Source organism: Gavialis gangeticus, unplaced genomic scaffold (assembly GCF_001723915.1).
Source record: "Gavialis gangeticus isolate Ggan-Ray unplaced genomic scaffold, GavGan_comp1, whole genome shotgun sequence".
NCBI classification, from domain to species: domain Eukaryota; kingdom Metazoa; phylum Chordata; order Crocodylia; family Gavialidae; genus Gavialis; species Gavialis gangeticus.
In genome coordinates this window covers 3,107,378-3,127,442 of record NW_017728996.1, presented here as the reverse complement: position 1 = coordinate 3,127,442, position 20,065 = coordinate 3,107,378, and the positions used below count along the sequence as shown (strand labels likewise).

General features: G+C 42.3%; 1 protein-coding gene across 2 annotated transcripts in view; it reads left to right on the top strand.

The window, feature by feature from the left end:
* Positions 1 to 10,470: 10,470 nt before the first annotated feature.
* GLCE (glucuronic acid epimerase) overlaps positions 10,471 to 20,065 on the top strand; it is a 73,431-nt gene continuing 63,836 nt past the window's right edge. Inside the window, exons 1-2 of one of the 2 annotated variants that reach the window (XM_019503922.1) lie at positions 10,471 to 10,867; positions 11,320 to 11,418. Coding sequence is in view for 1 of the 2 variants with exons in the window: in XM_019503921.1 (XP_019359466.1) it covers positions 11,904 to 11,920 (17 nt within the window). In the remaining variant the exon portion in view is untranslated. Of the gene's footprint in view, positions 10,868 to 11,319; positions 11,419 to 11,748; positions 11,921 to 20,065 lie in introns of those variants that run through there. The other variant, XM_019503921.1, reaches the window with a different exon arrangement.

Here is a 20,065-nt window from a genome sequence, read left to right as displayed (position 1 = left end):
TTGAGTTTGAAGAGAGTCTGAATTGCAAACTACCCTATATCATATCAGAGTGGTAAAGGGGCCGCTGTTGCTCCTGTAGCTCTCTATATGGTCAAATGTTTCAAAGCTTAAACCATGTGAGAGTGCTTTTTAGGTTCTGTAGTGTTGTTTTTTGAAGCCTGGGCTATGGGGCCATGGAGAATCTTCTGCCACGTATGTACTTGGCAGGGGAAGTGTGTGAGTGATGAGCGGAGTGATTCTCAAGCAGGGTGCCGTAACATCTTGGGGTGCCTTGATCCTTTCCAGGGTGCCGCAGGGGACTGTGCAGTGATTCACAAGGTAAACCCAGGGATTTCAAATAGAAATATATAGCATTAAAACCATTCTCACTTAATGTGGGTTTTGAGTTATTTGCAACAGAAGAATTGCTCTCCCTCTTTTTCTGTGGTCAAAAGATCAGTGAAAACTATGAGCTGGCGTTTTTGGAGGGGTGCCCCAAGTCTGAAGAGGTTGAGAACCCCTGGTTTAGTGTTGCTGAAATGTTGCTCAGGCTCCAGGGTTTTGCACAAGGGTTTTCTGGCATTGTGAAACACTTGCTACTTTACTGGAGTTCATGTTGCAGCCCTGTGTGCGAACTTTGCTTCTCTCATAAACAGCGCTCTTGGTACTTTGGTCAGATTAGACCGATTTGTGCCTTATCAGATTAAAGCAATGCATTTAAGTAACTACTCATGCTACTGCTAAATATGTACCCTGCTTCTTATAACTCATCTTACACCACTTAATAAACTTCTTGGCTCTTAATATACAAAAGGTAACAGAAAAGTTTAGTATTTCCAATAAAACCTGGTGTGTGTGTGCGTGTGCGCGCGTCTCACACGCTGTCTTTTCATTGTGTATTGGTGAGCTCTCCTGTCTCCAGTGTCAGACTTGCTCAAGTGTAATCATCAGGGATCCTGTTTTTTTTCTGATTTAAAAAAAAAATCCCAAATCTTTGGATGTAATAAAAATAACCCCAAATTCACATTTTTCCAGGATTAAAATGAAACCCCACTAATATATATGTACTAGCAAATTGCCTGTCATGAATGCCTGCGCATGTACAGTTGGCCTGGAGGGTTATGGACAGACAGACAAAGGCTTTTATTATAGATAGATAGGTAGCAGTGTTTCATTTAATCATGGAAAAATGTGTATTGTGGGGAACTTTTTTTAACCTGAAAATTGGGTTGTGTTTTTTGGGGGTTTTTTTTGTTTTAAATCAAAGAATACCAGGATCCCTGCTGATTGTCATTCCCCCTGCTGCTGCCAAAAGGCAGCTGGTAAGGCCTAAGCTACCCCAGCTAATGAATTGGAATAACTTTTCCATTCCCTTCCATGTGTCAGACTACATCCGTGCGTGTGCTAGTGCCACTAAGTACATCTCCTCTTCGCAGGCAGCTCCTTTTAGCTTTATTTTAAAATGGCTTTTTCTAGTATCAGTAGCTTTTTGGAGCTGAAGGTTCAATATTCATAAAAGAAGATAAAGACCATGCTCCAAACGGCATGTCTTGGCAGCCTTTTGGCATGAAGTAGGTAATTATTCTGCCTTTCACAAATTTGATCCACATAAGGGAAAAAAATCAGCTGAGTTTGAAGAGAATCTGATAACTACATGCTAATAAAAAGCTAACACAGCTGCAAAGCCCCCACACTTACAATGCTGCCATTGTGCAAGGGGGGTTGTGTATCCACCCCCAAAAGCTCAAACAGCCCGACCTATCGAACTGCTGGGGTGGATTTGACCAGATCCCAAACTGTTTAATGCAGAAAGAGGAAAACACTTGCTGGAATATTTTTTCCTGTTGACCATGTTTCTTGTGAAGTTTTTAAGTCTCCGGCATGGAGAGGAAGCTTTTCATGTGACAGACATTTCCACTTCCTGATGTCATGTTTTAACACTTTGCACTATACCGCAGTTCAAAAATAACTGTGTGAAGATTAATGTTAATTCTCTGTGAAGCTCAAAAGCGAGGAAGAGTTAATAAATTCATAGATGTTCAGGTCAGAAGGGACCTCTAGTAGATCATCGAGTCCGACCCCCTGCCCTGAGCAGGAAGGATTGCTGGGGTCAGACGACGCAGCCAGATGCATGTCCACCCTCCTCTGAAAGACGCCCAAGGTAGCTGTTTATTTAGATATTTCTCATGTACTTGGGTGCTGCAGCTGGTACCCCCAAATCCCTCTTCCTCCTGCTTGTCCTGGGGCTTAGTGGAGTTTTTGGCCTACTTTGCATTAAGCCTGTTATCCCCTCCGTGAGAGCTGAAAATGTCTCCTGCTCGCATGAGCAGAGCCAGGAACTGCTCTGTTGCTGAGTGTTCACAAAATGAATGAAAACCAGAATGGGAACAACTTCACTCAGTGATTTAAATGCTTAATTTCTTCTTGGATGGGACACCATTAGTGCAGCTTTGCAACGTGTGGATTCAGACAATTAAGAACTCCATTTCTACTTGGAAATTTTTCATGAATATTAATGCAATCTCGATATGGAGCAGTTAATTGGGTGTCATCTATACTTAAGCACCTTATTTAAATTGAAAAGTGCTGTTAATAAATGACAAATGTCAATATATAAAGTTCCACGCGTTCCCACTGTCATGTCTAAAAGCAGCTTTCTGGCTTCATCCGTACCACCGCTGTCTGATAAGTAATCTTTAACCTTTAAGTCTTTGTGCTACTTGGCTAGCCTTTTTGATCAGGTGTTTTCCATTACAAAGTTCCTGCCTTCACATTGATAATGGAGCAGACCAAAATAGCATCCTGTACATCTGGGAGCCAGTACAATTTTGAATAGTGGAAAAGCCACCCATTTGCACGGACAGAAATGAGGGCAGGGTGCTTGGGAGGGGGGTCACATGAGAGAGGACTATATGTCTGGTTTGGTTATTACAAATAACTAACTTGAAGTTTACAGCCAGTACTTTTTAGGATATGATCCAGTCCCCAAGACTCAAATTGCAGACCTGGGGCCACCTTAGTTAAGAAAAGTGGCAGGTGCATAAGCCATGCACGTGTTCTCTCTGCAGAGCCGCTAAATCAGGGATGTAGATTTTTCACCCCCTCTAGTTGTGTGCAAGACCCAGGATCATTGGTACAAGGCTACTTGCAGATGACTAAAATCGGACAAGAAGCTGCCACTGGAAGTGACGTCGACTTCTGTTCAGTTAGACAAAAGTGTTCCCAGGTGAAGGCTAAGGATACGTGGAGAAGTCTATGGTTCGGAGGCTTGGAGCGGAATAGATTTTCCCCACCAAGGCAGCGATGGGGAGATTTCAACTAAAGAACATGAAGTCCTTTTAAGTCTTGGCTTTTTCTTTTTTTTGGTAGGGTTTAGTGAAGGACCGCTCCAGATCGATGCAAGCCTAGTCTGAAGTAAAACCAGGTCTATGTGGGTCACGTCTATTTTACGAGATAATCATAGAAATGCAGGACTGGAAGGGACCTTGAAAGATTGAGTCCAGCCCCCCCCTGCTCTGGGCAGGAATACTGCGGAGATCAGATGTCCCAGCAAGGTGTCTGTCCAGTCTCCTTTTTGAAGTCTTCTAATAAAAACCCTTGATTGGGATTTAGCTTAGCATGTTATAGTAATATAAACTGTGGGCATCTTAAGAGCTGTCTCGGTTTACTCCGTCCCCTGGAACGGTGGCTCCCCACCTTTTTAGACCCTGAGCACCTCTGGATAGATTCGAGCCACCCCTAGGAAAATGCCAGCTGTTGATTTTTCACTCTTTTTGACTACAGAAAAGGAATAATCAAGCAGTTTTTCTGATGCAAAAAAACTCAGGAAGGCCGCAACTGGATTTCTAGTTGAAACCTCTGGGTTTATCTTGTGAATTGTGTTGGTAATCCTAATGGGGCTACCACTGCATGGTACCCTGGCGGAGAATCGCTGCCCATGAGGCTGTTCAGATGGTGCTGTGTGTTGCTCTGCGGCACTCAGGCCTCCTGCCTGCCATCGCTCTTGGGGTTCAGGCTGCTTGGGCTGGGGGGCTCTCCGAGATAGTTGCCGGCAGCCAGCCTCCTGGAGCTGGGGTGCGGTGCAGAAAGAGCAGTTCAAATTTGTATTCGGTGGCAAGCTCAAAAAAGGTTTATTGTCTTTTTGGACAGTAGCTAGTGGGTGTGCGTAGCCTTTGGCCCAAGTCAGCAAAACTGCTCAGATGATGCTAAGCGATGCATTATGTGCACAGACCCCCTCCTCCCCCCTCAAATCACTGCAAAAGGGCACGGCTCGCAACCCCTGTCTTTTATATCCTCGATATCCACACTCCATGCCAACTCTTATATCTCTCTCTCTCTCTCTCTCTCTCTCTCTCTCTCTCTGTTGAGATGTTCCTCTTTATTTGTCTCCTGGCCAAGTCCAGACACCTGCAGCTCGTTCCTTGCCAACTGCAGCTCTCCCCTCCAAGTTCGGGCATCTAGAGTTCCCTCTCTGCTGAGGCTGGGCTCTTCTAGCTCGCTCTCTTACTGAATCCGAGTACAACTTGCCTCTTATCTCTACTTTAGCCAGTCTTAACTTTTTATTCCCGAACTTGTTCAGCCGTTGGTTCTTACTTTGAATTCGTGTTTTTACTTGCTGTGTCTTTTATCAGGCTTGGCCCTGCCATGTGTCCAAATTAATGTTTTTACCCAGGACAGGGCAGCAGTGACTTTTTTCCTGTGTTTGAGAAATTTTGATTTTTAGAGAGGGTCTTCAGACCCTGCGAGAACATGGAGTTGATCTTGTGCCTCATCCAGTTTTGCCGTTGCTCAGGTTAAACTTGCATCTCCCAGGGCACGCTGTCAAGGATTAAGTGAATGCCAGAAATATCGCTTTAGAAACAGTAGACATAAATGCTGAGAGCTTTTTGCATGTTCAAATCCTATTAGGATATTGCATTTCTGCACTATCCTGCTAAGTCTGATCTATGGCTCAAATGCTGTTCTTGAATGTTTAACGGGCTTCAATAAAGGATTTGGAAGATGGCTGTCTAAAACCTGCATGTTTGGGTTTTTGTTTATAATTCTGCAACTAGCTCATAGTTTATTGCAAAATACAGCATTAAGACACAGCAGGGTATGATTTGGTAATGTAATACCTCTTTCGATGTGCTGAAACTTAAGACTGCAAGCCAAGGCATGTATTAATGGATTACTAAAGCATGCCCTGGAGTGTCATAATGCAATATTGCAATAACTATGTATGTTGGTTTCAGGATTTTAAACATATAGATGCCAAAACTCCTCTTTATAGTGGTGAGCCGTGCTTTCCAGTGAGCCATGCTCGAAGCTCGCTTCACACCGGATATGGATTTGACTTTCAGATCTGGGGGAGCTGTTGTCCATCGTGACACGAGTTGATTTTTTTGCAACGATAGCGCTATAGTTCTTGCTGAATGAAGGAACACTAGCATTAGCCACGTCCTGTCCCACCCCCAGCTGTCAGGCACACAAAAGGCAAGCGCTGAACAGGATTATTTGATCAAGGACTTTAGAAGTCCCTGTATTTATGCTCTAAATGTCAGCTACTTTCTGAGTAACAAGGTCAGTCTCTATTATAAAACGTTTATATAGTACCATAACTCTTCATGGTGATTAGGGATTAAGTCATGGTGCCCGACTCAGAGTCCAGGATCTCTAAATTAGAGAAGTGAAGAGGGCCGGAAGAAGCGGGCAAGGATTAAAACAAATAAAAATAGCTTGTACCAGGGAGCAAAGGAATCGTAAGCTTGTTTGGTATTTTTTTTTGATTCTTGGCTATTGGAACGGTTTCATCTGTAGATACCAAAGGCTTTACAAAAGAGGGAAGAGTACAAATGGAGATGGGCTACTGCTAATTTTAGATCTGACCCCCTCTCCGCCAATAATTTGAGAAGTAAGTTGCCTGTTGAGAAGGCAGAAATGTTGGGCCAGTGCTGGCAAAGTGGATTTAGGGTCGTTTCAAATTCAGAAAAGCACCTCTCCTCTTCGCGTTGAATAATAAGACTATCCCTGAGGATCCTGTTGACAGGCATTCAGGTGGCCAGTCATCTGTGAATTCTGCTCTCTTACCTGCTGCCGCTTTATCCACCAACTTTAGGAGCGTCCTTGTGGAGTTGGCTGAATTTTTTTCACTCTGTAAAAAGATGCAGTCTCTCTCCTGGCCTAAAAGGATTTGCAAGTCAACTTCCATCACTACTTCTGCCCTGCTCATGGTTGTTCCTTTCTCTTGCCACTCGGCCAAGGTTCGTCTTCCTGGGACAAACTGGAAATGCCCTGGCTGCCTAATTTTTATGAATCAAGGAGGCCTGCTCCAGGGAGTTCCCATCCCTAGACTCCCGCCTGTGGATGATCCTCTTGTGTCTATTAGGTGAGAGCCAGCGTTGTCCGGCATCTCTTTGCCATGGAAGCAGGAGATGTCAGCTGTCTTTTTTTGGGTCCTGCCTGATGTAAGCATAGAGAAAATATTTCAACAATAAGCAGGTCTGGACCACTGGAGCATAAAGATGTGGTTGGCTTTCATGAGCATTGCCCTGAGAAAAATGGAGCGAGCCGAGTGAAGGGAGCTGAGCTCAACACCAGCGGCTTCTGGTTCTGTCTTGTAATGATGCGTTTCCTTAGGTCTTTCTTTGGCCCCTAGACTTAGCCCATCTCTCTGTTGGCAGGTCCTTGCCAGTTGTTGCCTCCGAATGATAGCCCTCTGGCCATTTGATTTTGTGAATTGTGCAGAAGCTTCCTGACCTCCCTCTTGAATCTCATCCACCTGGGGGTCTGTTTAGCATGTACCTTGGAAGTGTTTTGCAAAGACAGACGGAAAATGCATCTGTTGGTCCCTCGTGTGTGGTCCCTTGGGTTCAGTTTCAGGCCCCGCAGCTGTTCTTTCTCCAAGCCAGGACCAGATAGTCTATCAGGAAAAACTGGCCAACTTATGTTTCTATCTCCAATCTGTTACTGGGGTCCTTTCTATCCAGTCCCCCCTGGCTGATTGTAATGAATAAGCACAATTCTGTCTGAGTGGGGACACGCATGTCTCAAGGGAAATGCCTTTATGTGCAGACTCTCTCGATTTTCAGGGTTAAATAGGACCGTGACAGCATTTTGGATTTTTATCAACATAATGTTAAAGCTCCAGTACAGTAGACCTCCCGGATGTTAAGTGAGATTGACAACTTTTCATCTTATGAGGGAAAAGCGCAAAAATAAAAATTGTGCTTTTAAAGAAGTCTCCAGTTCTCTAGCATGATGATAGTATAGAATTGCAAAGCTTGAATGCTAACTGACATGGTAAACAGTGCTTTGAGATGACTCTCACGTATACAACTTATGCAGTGCTACAAGAAAAAAAATCCCACCAAACTAAAAATAAGTTGACTATGTTATATGGTAAAACAGTAATTTGCCTGGGCTTTTGCTTCCTTTTAAGATACAGAGCTGCTTACTACAGTAGAAATAGGGAAAACAAGACTCCCATTTTATTTGTGAGCCATCTTTGTGTGTCTCTTCAGTTTGCTTGCAAATGCTGTGCTATAACTTGCTAAGCCCTTTCATTGTATTCTGGTGTCACGCACCATTTCAGCGTGCCGCCCCACGTCCAGGTGTCCCTTTAAAATGCATAAAAGGAAATTGTGCTCTATAATCTCATTTCCTCATTTGTACTGTTGTGGAATGGGAGGTCTGTAAAGCAGGTTTCTACTGCAATAAAAATTTACCCGCTTTCTTGGTGCTATATGAATGAGACTTGACTTAAAAATCAAGCTAAAGTGTTCAGCCTGTTGTCCTTAATAGGGAAAAACCCAGTGTCCCAAATGTTATATACTTCATCATGGTGTGTCTTGAGACGAGAAAGGTACGTTTTCAATTGCTTTAACTTACCACTTTGGAATAGCCTCTTTAGGACGGTGGCTACAACATATGAAGCCTTGTTAGCTGCATATTACACTCTCAGCTAGGTTACAAGTTGATTCTTTAACAGTGTATTACAGGTCTTTTTCTCATGTTAAACCAACACAATCAAGGCAGGGAAATGTATATATTTTTTATTTTCCTGTGCCTCTGGGAGTTTAAGGGACTGTCTGTGGCTCAGTTTACTCTTGGTATAATAATCTAAAAACTCTTTCAGGGTGGTGGCCATTGCCATTTTGAAGTAGGTGAAACAGCACCCAATTGTGAAATTTTGTTTTTGCTGGAGCTGTGGCACTGGTATGGAGGCATTGGCTGGATCTCTTGGCTTAAGCAACCCTTTTTCTGGTCAGTAGACAGATTGGTACTGTAGTCTGGATGCTTTCTACACCTACCAGTTGCCAAGTGTGAGAGAGAGGTGGTCGCTGACCCACTTAGGCTTTCCAAATTGCTCAGCTCCTTAGGGCAAAGCTGAGGACAGTTGTGAAATTAAAGTAAATGTGTTATTGCAGTTGTTAAAGTAACTGGATTCAGGATTTCTTTTTGAGAGAGACCCATACAATAATCTTGTTGTGTAGGCCTCTTATCTGACTAGGATGGATAGCAGTTGCAGTGAAGATGCAGTGGCATGGGCTTTGGAGAGGTCAGCAGCTCAACTATATATATGCTCAGGGTCCATGGTGGATTGTAGGGTTGTTGACTGGCTCCAGAGTTATTCCTTCTTCCCCCTATTGAAGCTGGCAGAGCAAAGCCTACCTGTGCTACATTTGCTTCTTCAAAAAATATACCCCGCATTTTTAATCATAAACAGCAATTAGCATGCTCCGTTTCCATTCAGTGTCTCATATGGTGATTCGTAGTTCAAACTCTTGGGATAAGTACAGACGGTCAAAAAGCCTGAGGCTGAATCAATTCAATCTTTGCAGGTTAGTCTAAGCTGTGTAGATTGAACCAATAAGCAAGTGAACAGACATCCACTTTTGATTCCAGAAATGCAGCCACGTGCCTGCAGTGGCCCAGGCTAGAAGCCGGGGGGTGCTAGAGCATGCCTCCCTGCTCTGCTGGAGCAGACGGCTTGGGCCAGGGCTAGCCTGCCCACCCTGAAGGGATGGGGAGGGGTTTGCTGGGGAGGTGCAAAGCACCCTGGGATGCTGGGGGACTGTGAGTTGACTTGAATCTGGGCGGGAATCTGGGACAGAAGTTCAATAAATCAGTTTAACCCAAATCAGTTCAGTCTGATACTACATCCATCCAGGTTGATCTGAAATCGGTTTAAGCTATTTTGAAAGCAGTTTATGTGCACTGAACTTCTGTTGTGTTACAGATGTGAACTGGTTTCCAATCATTTATACTGGTTCATGTGTAATGATGATATGGAAGCGAGGTGGGCAAAGCAGTCAGATTTTTCACTTGAATTGAGACTAGATTGCCTGCAGCAGAGTCCCTGGAAGCGGTTTTACATCCAAAATCTGTTCTCCCTCTGTTCAAAAAATCCAAAATCTGTTCTCTCTCTGCGGGGTATGCCAAACCAGGGAATCTTGGCCACTGAAGCCTGAATATGTTGCATGAGCCATGGGAAGGAAGACAAAGTTTGTACAAAACTCAGTAAGGAGACTCTTCCAGGCTTTCTGGAGTGCTACCTGATCACACCATAATCTTTTAAGAGTTGCCAGTATGGGCTCTTTTCCTGGTTTTTAAACTATTGGCCATCAGAAGACATGCTGAGTTGCATAAGCTGCCCCTTGGTTTTGTTCGCTTCAATTTTATAAATATGAAATGCTGGGAAAATGCCCGTTTTTTGTTATAAAGATGTTTTTGAATGCCACATATATTATTTTTCAAAAAAAAAAGGGAAGAATCCTGGAAAAAAAACCTGACAATTTGATGGTGCATGATGCACTAATAAAAATGCCTGTGTGGTTATGTTTAATCCTTTAAAGGAGAGAAAAGAAACACTGTAGTTATCAGCATTCAAAAGGCAAGACACAGGCTTAAATGTATGCAAAGCCTTGGAGAGACTGAAGAAATTTACTGACTATATTGCAGAAAGCTTCTGACAGGCGCATCGCGTCTTTGAAAGTAAGATTTGAATTATTAAAGCTGCCTTTGTTTATTAAATTGAGCCTCCAGTGAGGAGATTATGTGAAGAAATGGCACAAGGCTCGGGATGTATTGGGCATAGTTTTAACGGGTATTGGAACTAAATTTACCTTGTTGGGCTACTTCAGTAAATGCTTCGGAAAAAGAAAATTCAGGTTTTGGGTGGGTGGTAGGTGGTGCATTTGCTGTCTTCCTGTAGCAAAGAGACCTCATTTTACGGAGGCCAGTTTGTTTGTAGCAAAGGGTAACCTCTTTAAAATAAAAACACTCATAGGCAAGCACATGAGCAGAAGATATGTTGTTAATTTGTAAATCTAGGAGTACACGGGCAAGGCTGGGAGCTAAAGGAGAATGCAGCTACGCAAAGTCGGGGGTGGGGGTTGGGGCTGTTTCAAATCCTCCTCTAAGAGTTAATGATACGGTGCTTGAAGTACACTAAAAATAACTTGAACTGAAATGTTGAAGTAATCGCACTTCTAATGTTTTTTCATATAGCTATTTTTTTCCCCTTTGATTTACGCACATCACATGTCTGATATTACGCACACAGTGGTCTAACATCCAGGGAAGTGTAGGCCACTGGATTTTGAAATCTTTCATCACAATATTCATTTTTTCCCTCATTTATTATTTTTCCAAGCACTCTTGTCCCTGGGCTCTGTTGACCTTACATCTGTTGGACTGAAATACAAATATGCAAAAGTAATAAAGTAGACAGGGAAAAAAAATCTCAGCCAGTATTTTGAGACCAGCACAGCCACTACAAAAAAAAAAAAAAAAAGCACTGCAGAGGAGCGTCTTTAATTGAGACTTGGTCCTAAAACTTAGTGAAGAATTTCTGGGCTCGGGTTATGTCTGCAGTCCAAGTGCAGACAGCCGGCGTTCGTTCAAGGTTAGACTCGCTCTCCTATTTTTGCTAGCTTTTCATGTTACGGCGATTCCTTTTATGCAGCTTCTCAACTGGAACTCGATAATGGTTTATTTAAAACCGGAATCCTTTTAAATATGGGGTTTAAAGTGGAATTCTTCAAAAATGGTTAATGAAAGCCCTACGTTTTATGATACCGCCAGGCAGATGTCGGGATTTACTCTTCAATTAGGTAGGATTGCGGTGGGGATAGCAGATTAGACTTCTTTGCAGCTGATGTGCTGCCTGGAGGAAGTGACATTTATGCTTTTGATCCTTCAGTGATTCTGCATGTCAAGAACTGAGCCTTGAAATTCGTCAGCAGTGCTGCCTTAAGAGCAAGCAGTGGATTTTTAACAGAGAGAAAAATTTAAGAACTAGAAGCAACAGCAGGTGCTTAAACACTTTAATTTTTTTCCCCTTTTTTTTTTCCCCAGGAAATTGGGAAGGAAGATTAGCCTCATCTAACTTACTCCATATTTGAAAAGTTAGAAATCTGAGATGCATTAGAGTTTGGAGACCTTCATTTGATTAAGGTAAGATTATTTGAGGGAAATCCTGTCTTCCGCTCATCTCTTTCTGTTTAATTTTGTGGGGGTTTTTTGTTTTTGTTTTTTAACTCCTAATTAGAGTTGGACTTTAATGCATTTAAAATGTGGAGAGAACCCTCCACATTTAAATGGTTAATGCTCATTCAATTTAGTAACTTCCAGCTGCAAAAGGCATATGGCTCTGTATTTACAGACGGTGTCATGTGTTGATAACCAGATTCTGTTTGCCCAGAGGAATGAAAGCAGGCTGCTTATCACAAGGACTAACCCAGGGTGATGATAGTGTGTTCAGGCAGAGATGAGCTGGTTGTTTTTATCTTATTAGTTGAACGTCTCTCATGCATGAAACTGAATCAGCAATTTTTTTTCATCTGGTTGGGAAGCTCAGTAACGACCGAGGGATGGAGGGAGGGAGAGAAGCGGTGGTAATGTCCTTCCTCTAGAGGTGTAAGAGTTCGGTATCGTTGCTGATGAAACTTGAGATCAGGTAAGCAGTACCCTGGGTATAGTGGGAGAACAAAATTGCTCAAGTGTTAATTGAGTGTTTGTGTGAAACCCATTTCAGTTCTGGGTCTGAGAGTGGATCTGCGCATGGGCAGGTCTGGCCCAGTTTGGTTTTCTTTGCAGGGCTGTGCGTTGGTTTTATTATCTTGCACGTTGGGTTGAAAAAATGGATGGTGATCATTCCTATCAGAAAGACAATGCAAGAGGGAACATGGAAATTATATACAATTGAAATGATAGACAATATAAAAATGATATACAAATATGCAGACTTGAAATTGAGTACCCTTTCCCCAGAGGCTTTATGTTTAGATAGTTTTTAACATAACCTTTTTAACAAATGAAGCCTGACTTGTTAAGGATTTTTAATATGCCATTGAAAAGTTGAAAGTCTTTCTTTTGGTGGGATTTGCATTTAAACCATGTTGGTATTAGTGTGTGGTATTGCTGGCCACATGTAATTTTAGAAAACCAAATTGCAAAGGAGGAAAACCAAAATTAAAGACTAGCAAACCCTGTCTTGAATTCCCAGTGCATGTCTCTGGCATGTTCTGGCTGGAAGATAAAAGCAGTATTGGAACTACTGTTCCAACAAAGTAATTTCAAAATGTCTTGTGTTGATTAAAGGAATAATTTTTGCACAGAAGATTAAAGTAACTTACAGTGCCCTTTTTATGTTGTTAACTATTTTATCAAATCTTCCTTTTTTTTTTTATAATTAAACTCCATGCCATGGTTTGATTTGGTTTAAGGAGCTTCTTCTGAGTCTCAGAAACCTGAAGAGAAGTTAACGTGTTGGCAGTCTATACTGGTGTACGTGATCTGTCATTTTGAATTACTTTGTGCTGCAGGACTGTCAGATGAGAGAGGGAGTTTAAAACATCTTATTTTTGTATTTGGAGATGAACAGAAAATAGTATATGACTTAGTAATTCCACTCCTTAATTAAGATGGCAACAAAGCACATTTCAGTGGAGAGACGAATATCTTCCAAAGTCGCAGTCGCTGTATTTGTATTAAAAAAAAAAAAAAAAAAAAAAAAAAAAAAAAAGCATCCATTTTGTGTCGTATTGTCCTATCTTCGGCAGTTCCTAATGAGCAGAGGAAGGCAGCAGATCCTTTTCAGTTTTGTACCCGTTCCCGAAGTGCTCAACATCATCACTTTCTGAAATTCTCTACTAAGTCTGCTTCTGACTTGCAGAAGAAAAATGATTTGTCAAACTAATCGCAGTCCTCAAACCCTTGCAAACTTAACTGCGTGTAGAATGTGCTTGCCTTTTTTTTTTTTTTTATTAACTAGGAGGCAATAGAATTTGAGAGAGTACTCCTATTTTGTGGGGAAATAAAGTTTTGCTGCCAGGTTTTAAATAGATATCCTCTTAAACAATCTGCTTATGCAGGCACCAGGAGTTTTATATTTAAATTGGAATAATTTTTTTTTTAGTATGAAAGTGCTTGCAGATCTGAATTGTGAGGGATAGATGAAATTAAGCTGCAAAAGCACTGATGGCAATCTGCAAAGCTTTAATGTGTTAATGTAGCCTAGGCATTATACATATTTAGAAGCAGTCTAGATTGAATCCTGGAGAAAAGGCAGAGTTATTCATAGACTCCTGTCTTGGGCCTGTTTCTTTCTAAGTGATGGATGGTATAGAAGAGTAGTGTGAAGGAGCTGCTAAAGATTATTTTGCTGTAGGTAGAACTGTATCAGACATTAATTGCCCCAAATTCAGTATTGGCTTAAAAAAAAAAATCCTCCCATGGAGGGGAAAAAGGGAATGAATGATGTTTGTAAAATGCCTTAGCTTTGTGTAAAGACCCTTTTTTTCCCTTCATGAATTATTCAGTTGTTCAAGTCTGTTATATTGCAGTATTTAATATATTTTAAATGACATTGAATCAGTTAATATGGTGAAGGGGAAAGACCTGGGTATATTGATAAATTCTCTGCCAGTGTGCAGCAGCAGTGAAGAATGGGTTGTTGACTTGAAGTGAAAGATGTTTTCTGCCCAAAATATTCCACAAGTGCAAGGATGATTTTGTTATCCCATATTTAAGGCTCTTAAGAAGGCCAAGTTTAGGTCTCTGGGGCAAATGTCCATATGCTTTAATGTTTTAGCACAATCCGGTCTTGATTCTGGCCAGTGCTTTTTGGTGTGTTGCAGTGGAAAGGAATATTGATAGGACTTCAAGGAGACTGAATGTGAATAGGGAATGAGCAATAATGGATTTGTAGTCAAAGAGGAACCCTGAAGCATTAATAAGAAATTAGATCACGAGGTGTTGTTAAAAGAGTTTTAACGTTTCTCTCCCTTTTTTTGAGTGTGCGTGCTTGACTACAGAGAAGCAGGAGGCTATGAAAATACCTGTAAGGTTGTCCGTGTGGTGTTGCTTGGTTTTATTTTCTTGCACCACCATCTTACCCCTCTCAAAGATTTTATTTTATTAAAAAAAAAAAAAAAAATTTAAACTCTATATCATGGAATTCAGCAGTTCTCAGATCTGTTGGTCCCATGTTGTGGTCTTGTGTAATAGTCATGGCAAGAGTACAGTGTTTTGTGCACATGTGTAAGAGATGTGTTCCTGCTTTAAAAGTAAATGAGTGAGAGTGTGTGTGTAAAGACAAATACTTTAAGGTGGACTTTTTTTTTTCTAAAATGGTTGGCACCTGTTTGTAGTAGTTTTGCTTGGTTTTCACTTGCTAGCACGTTAGTTAGAGTATTGCAGCAGTATTTCCAGTATGGCACCTTTAATGGAGGGCTCTGGGGATAGCCGACTGTGTTGGTGTAACCCATTTGGGTATGTCCTTTCCAGCAGACTGGATTTAGGGGATTTTGAGTAGCCAGATAAGTCTCAGGATCTTTGGTTTGGTCTTTTTTCATCTTTCTTTTCTGTAGCATCCTCCCTGTCTGACCAGTCTGCCATCTCCTAACCCAACTGAATTGGAGACAACTAGTCTCCGTTGGTGGTAAAAGTTCTCTCCCTTTTAGCAGCCTCTGTTAGCAGTTCCAGAGCTACTCATCAATTTAACCTTCTTTCTTGGCCAGGTTGGAGCTGGTGTCTCGTGCTGCTTTAATGATGCCTAATAGAAACAGAGCCTCTGTTTGTCTGTCTTTACCTTGGGCAGAGTCCTAGGAAGCAGTTTGGTCCAGCTGCCATGAATGGTGCGCGTCTGAACTTCAACAACAGTCGTGATCAAGCTACCTGAAAGCAGGTGGTGCATGAATATCTCCTGTCCCCCACCCCAATCCTCCCGAATGTACACTCTCTGTATCAATATGTTTTGATTTCTTTGGTTTTCTTTTTATTTCTGCTTGAGCTTCCAAGTCGCACTCGATCTGATCCAGCAGCCTCTGAAACAAGAGTCTTTTTAGGACAGTCTCGTCTAGTTCGAACAAGAAAGGAACATCACTAGCTTTGATGTAAAAGCGTCCAACATTGTACTTGCGACGCTCATGGATACTAGGGCAGGTAGTGGTCAGGGGATAGGGCATTCTAGATATGCCCTGTTCAATGGGCGAGATGGACCCTGGTCTGACCCAGGACAGCTCATGTTTGCTTCCACCTCCTTGTTCCCTGTGAACTTCAGTATGGCATCCTGGTTAGGGGAGAACAGTTCAGTCCAGTTTTAGACCTCCCTGCCAATGTGTCCTGTTTCCCTCACTTGAGATGCATATTGTTCAATTAAATACCATGATTCACAGAAAATGAGGGTTGGAAAGGACCTCAGGAGGTCACATCTAGTCAACCCCCTGCTCAAAGTAGGACTAGCCCCAACTACATCTTCCCAACCAAGGCTTTGTCTAGCCGGGTCTTTAAAAACCTCCAAGAATGGAGATTGCACCACCTCTCTGGGTAACCTGTTCCAGTGCTTCACCACCCTCCTAATGAGAGGGTTTTTCTCAGTATCCAACCTCAACTTCCCTTGCTGCAGCTTGAGCCCATTGCTCCTTGTGCAGTCATCTGTCCCCACTGAGCACGGTCCAGCTCCATCCTCTTTGCAGCCCCCCTGCAGAGAGGTGAAGGCTGCTATTCAATCCCCCTCGGGCTTTTCTTCTACAGACTATGTAAACCCATTTCTCTCAGCCTCTCCTCACCGGTCATGTCCCCCAACCATTTTTGTTGCCCTCTGCTGGATGCTTTCTAACTAGTCCACATCTGTTCTATAGTGGGGAGGTCACAGCTGGACACAGGACTCCAGATGTGGCCTCCTCAATGCAGAAGAGAGGGGAATTATTATTTTCCTTGATCTGCTGGTAACACTCTTACCGATGCAGCCCAGGATGGAGCTGCTGGCTCATGTTCAGCCTCTTGTCCTCTGTCACCTCCAGATCCTTTTCTGCAGAGCTGCTGCCCAGCCCATGAGCCCCAGCCTGCACCAGTGCATGGGATTACTCTATCCTAAGCACAGGACTTTGCATTTGCCCTTGTTGAACCTCATGAGATTCCTTTTGGCCCAATCCTGCAATGGGTTGAGGTCTCTTTGAATCCTAGCCCTACCCTCCAGCATACCTACTACTCCCTCTGGCTTGGTGTGTCATCTGCCAGCTTGCTGCAGGTGCGCTCCATCCCATGTTCCAGGTTGTTAATGAAGATATTGAACAAAATTGGCCCCAGGACTGACCCCTTACTTTTATTTTAGGCTTCCTTGCTCCTACCTGAGACTTCTTCCTGGGATAGACTGTCCTTAACTTTTCTTCACAGAACATCCCCTTTCTCCTTCTCCTTGCTAGGACTTCCTATGTGAGCTCTCTTTCTTAGATTAGGTAATGTTGTATTACAGTGGTTTTCAACCTTTTTCATTGTGGACGCCTTAATTTTTTTTGAATGGAGGTAAGGACCCCTTTGAATTGTGAATACCCACACTTGCATATTTTTGATTGATCATAGTCTTCTTTTGTGGACCTTGTAGACATAGTCGGTGGACCCTCAGGAGTCCATGTTGCAAGTTGCAAACCACTGCTCAGGGTGGATTTGATTTAAATCAAATCAATTTAAGCTACTGGTCAGGAAGCCTCATTTTCTACAAAAAGTGCATTCTTGTTGTTTGTTATCTTTTATTCATTTGACTTCTTGAAACTTTTGTACTTTTAGAGAGAGGTAAGGGCTTGATTGTGTGTACACAAACTTGCATTGAGACAAGTGAGCGGATGGGTAGGTAATCAGGTCTGTTCTCTCTCATCTCCATATATTGCTGTTAACAAGGCTGTGATCTCTGGAGACACCAATCCATAGTTTGAGAACTGAAACTAAGCATCACATTGATGCTAAATGGGAACTTCTAGACTGAGCACCGAGTCCCATTGGATTTTCTTTAATCTTGACTAATCTATAGAGAAGCCTCTGGGAACCCCATGAGATTGGGCCCCTAATATAGTCCATGGCCTGTTGTGACCTATTTATAAAACTCTTCTAAAAAGGTTACATGAATATATTGTCTCAAATATTATATCATTAGAAGTTATAATCCTTATTCCATGATGATATCTTTGTGCTTTAACATATCCTAAATTAAAACTATATAGAGGTTTTTGTAAAAAGCATCTTAACAAAAAATACAATTAAATATAAAAAAAAATCTGATTTAACTTTTAAAAAAAAATTTTTATTAAAAAAAAAATCATTATTATTATTATTATTATTATTATTATTTATTTATTTATTTATTTATTTATTTATTTATTTTTTTAATCGACCCTGCCAGTGCTATATCATATTAAGGGTAGAGTCAAGAATGATTTCTCCAGAACTCCTTTGCCGAGCGCGGCGCCTGCAGTGTTTGTTTTTTTCCAGAAGGAGCAGCTTGGAAATTTCCACAAAAACAAATTCACATTTTTTATTTTGTGTACTGTGTTCAGCTCCTTCCCAGTGGTGGTGAGCCTGGCCGCCTGTCAGGGGCAGTGTCCAAGCATGCATTCCTTCAGCTGCTGGACAAGTGCCACATCATCACATTTTAATACCCTAATGCACAAGTCAGGATTTCTCTTTGAACACTTCACAGAAGCAACTTTAAAGGCTGTTTTGATGTGTGCCTACTTTATTGCAAGTAACTAAATGTGCTTTTAAACTGTTACACAAATGATAGGCCTCATAAATTATACTTTAAGTATGTATGACATGCAGGAAATTAATGATATTAGAATTTAAACTCTCATGTTGGTACAGGCCTTGGAAGATATCTGGAATACAAATAAAAGCACCACCCTCCCCCAATTCATAAGCATTTCTTGGCCTTTTCTAGCAATCAAAGGATCCTTATTTATTTATTTATTTATTTTTTGTAGGCTTTGAAATCTTAAATGTTGAAAGCACCAAGAAGAAATGACTATCAACTTTGTACTGAACTTGGCTTACAAGGCAATATTTTTGTCTAATACAATATTCCATCTTCTAAAATCCCCTGAGACGCAGCTAAAGGCCAAATGTGCAAATGATTTTTCAGTGTCATATGTACAAAACCTGAAGTACCTGTGTGGGTTGGGGAGACAAGGTTCTTTGGGTAAATCTGATATCTTTTATTAGATTAGCTCGAATGCTTGGAAAAAAATTCTGCTTTGCAAGCTTTTGGGTATAAATACCCTTTATCAGGCTGAGGAAGGAAGGGTATTTATACCCAAAAGCTTGCAAAGAAGAATTTTTCCAAATATTTGAGTTGGTCTAATAAAAGATATCAGATTTACCCAAAGAACCTTGGCTGCCTGTATCCTTAGATCAACACTACTACAACCGATATCCTTGTGTGGGTTGGGGTGTTTTTCACATCCCACTGTATATTCTGATAGTCATAAATGTTTGGGTCGGAAGGGACCTCAGTAGGTCATTGAGTCTGACCCCCTGCCCCGGGCAAGAAAGAGCGCTGGGGTCAGACGACCCAGCCAGGTACATGTCCAGGCTCCTCTTGAAGACCCCCAAGGTAGGGGATAGCACCACCTCCCTTGGAGCCCCTTCCAGATTCTGGCCGCCCTTACTGTAAAGAAGGTCTTTCTAATGTCCAGTCTAAATCTGCTCTCCTTCAGTTTGTGGCCATTGTTCCTAGTTACTCCAGGGGGTGCCCTAGTAAATAGAGCAGCTCTGATTCCCTGCTGCCCTCCCCTGATGGATTTGTAGGCAGCCACAAGATCACCTTTCGGCCTTCTCTTGTGAAGGCTGAAGAGATCCAGGTCCCTCAGTCTCTCCTTGTAGGACCTTGCCTGCAGGCCCCTAACCGTACAAGTGGCCTCCTCTGAGCCCTCTCAAGGTTGTGCACATCCCTCTTGAAGTGCAGGGCCCAAAACTGGATGCAGTACTCCAGCTGCGGTCTGCGCATAGAGGGGAAGCATCACCTCCCTGGACTTGTTTGTCATGCACCTGCTAACGCATGATAAAGTGCGGTTAGCTTTGTTGATCACTTCATCACACTGACGACTCGTGTTTATCTTGAAGTCAACTATGACTCCAAGATCCCTTTTTGCTGCTGAGAAGGTCATCCCCCAGCTTGTAAGTATGTTGGTGAGGTTTTTTGCTGAGGTGCAGCACTTTGCACTTGTCCTTGTTGAACTGCATCCTATTCTGTTCTACCCACCTTTCCAACCTGTCCAGATCCACCTGGATCCGTTCCTTACCCTCTGGTGTGTTTACCTGTACCCCATAATGTGGTATCATCTGCAGACTTGAACAGGGTGCTCTCTACGCCCTTGTCCAAGTCACTGATGAAGACCTTAAACAACACTGGTCCAAGGACCGAGCCTTATGGGACTCCACTGCCCGCATCTTTCCAGGTCAATATCAACTTGTCTTTCACCGCTCTCTGGGTGCGACCCCATAGCCAATTTGCCACCCACCTGATATTTGTGCACCTACATCAGTGTGTACCTGTTACCCACTTCTGGATGCATATAAAAATATTTTTTTTGTTCTAGAGTAGAGAAGTGCCCCTAAAGTGGGAGTTAAACCATGTAATTGCTGGCTATTCCTTACTTCTGCAGAAGTATATGCCAAGTAACAGTTGGGGAAACTGAGCAAAGCCCAAATCTTGCCGGATTGTCTTGTAGCCCTCTTGCTCCCTTTAATGCTGAGAACCGTCTCGGGCATGTTATATATGCCACTAAAGTGATCATTGCCTGTTTCAGTCCTTTCTTCTGTCCTGAGC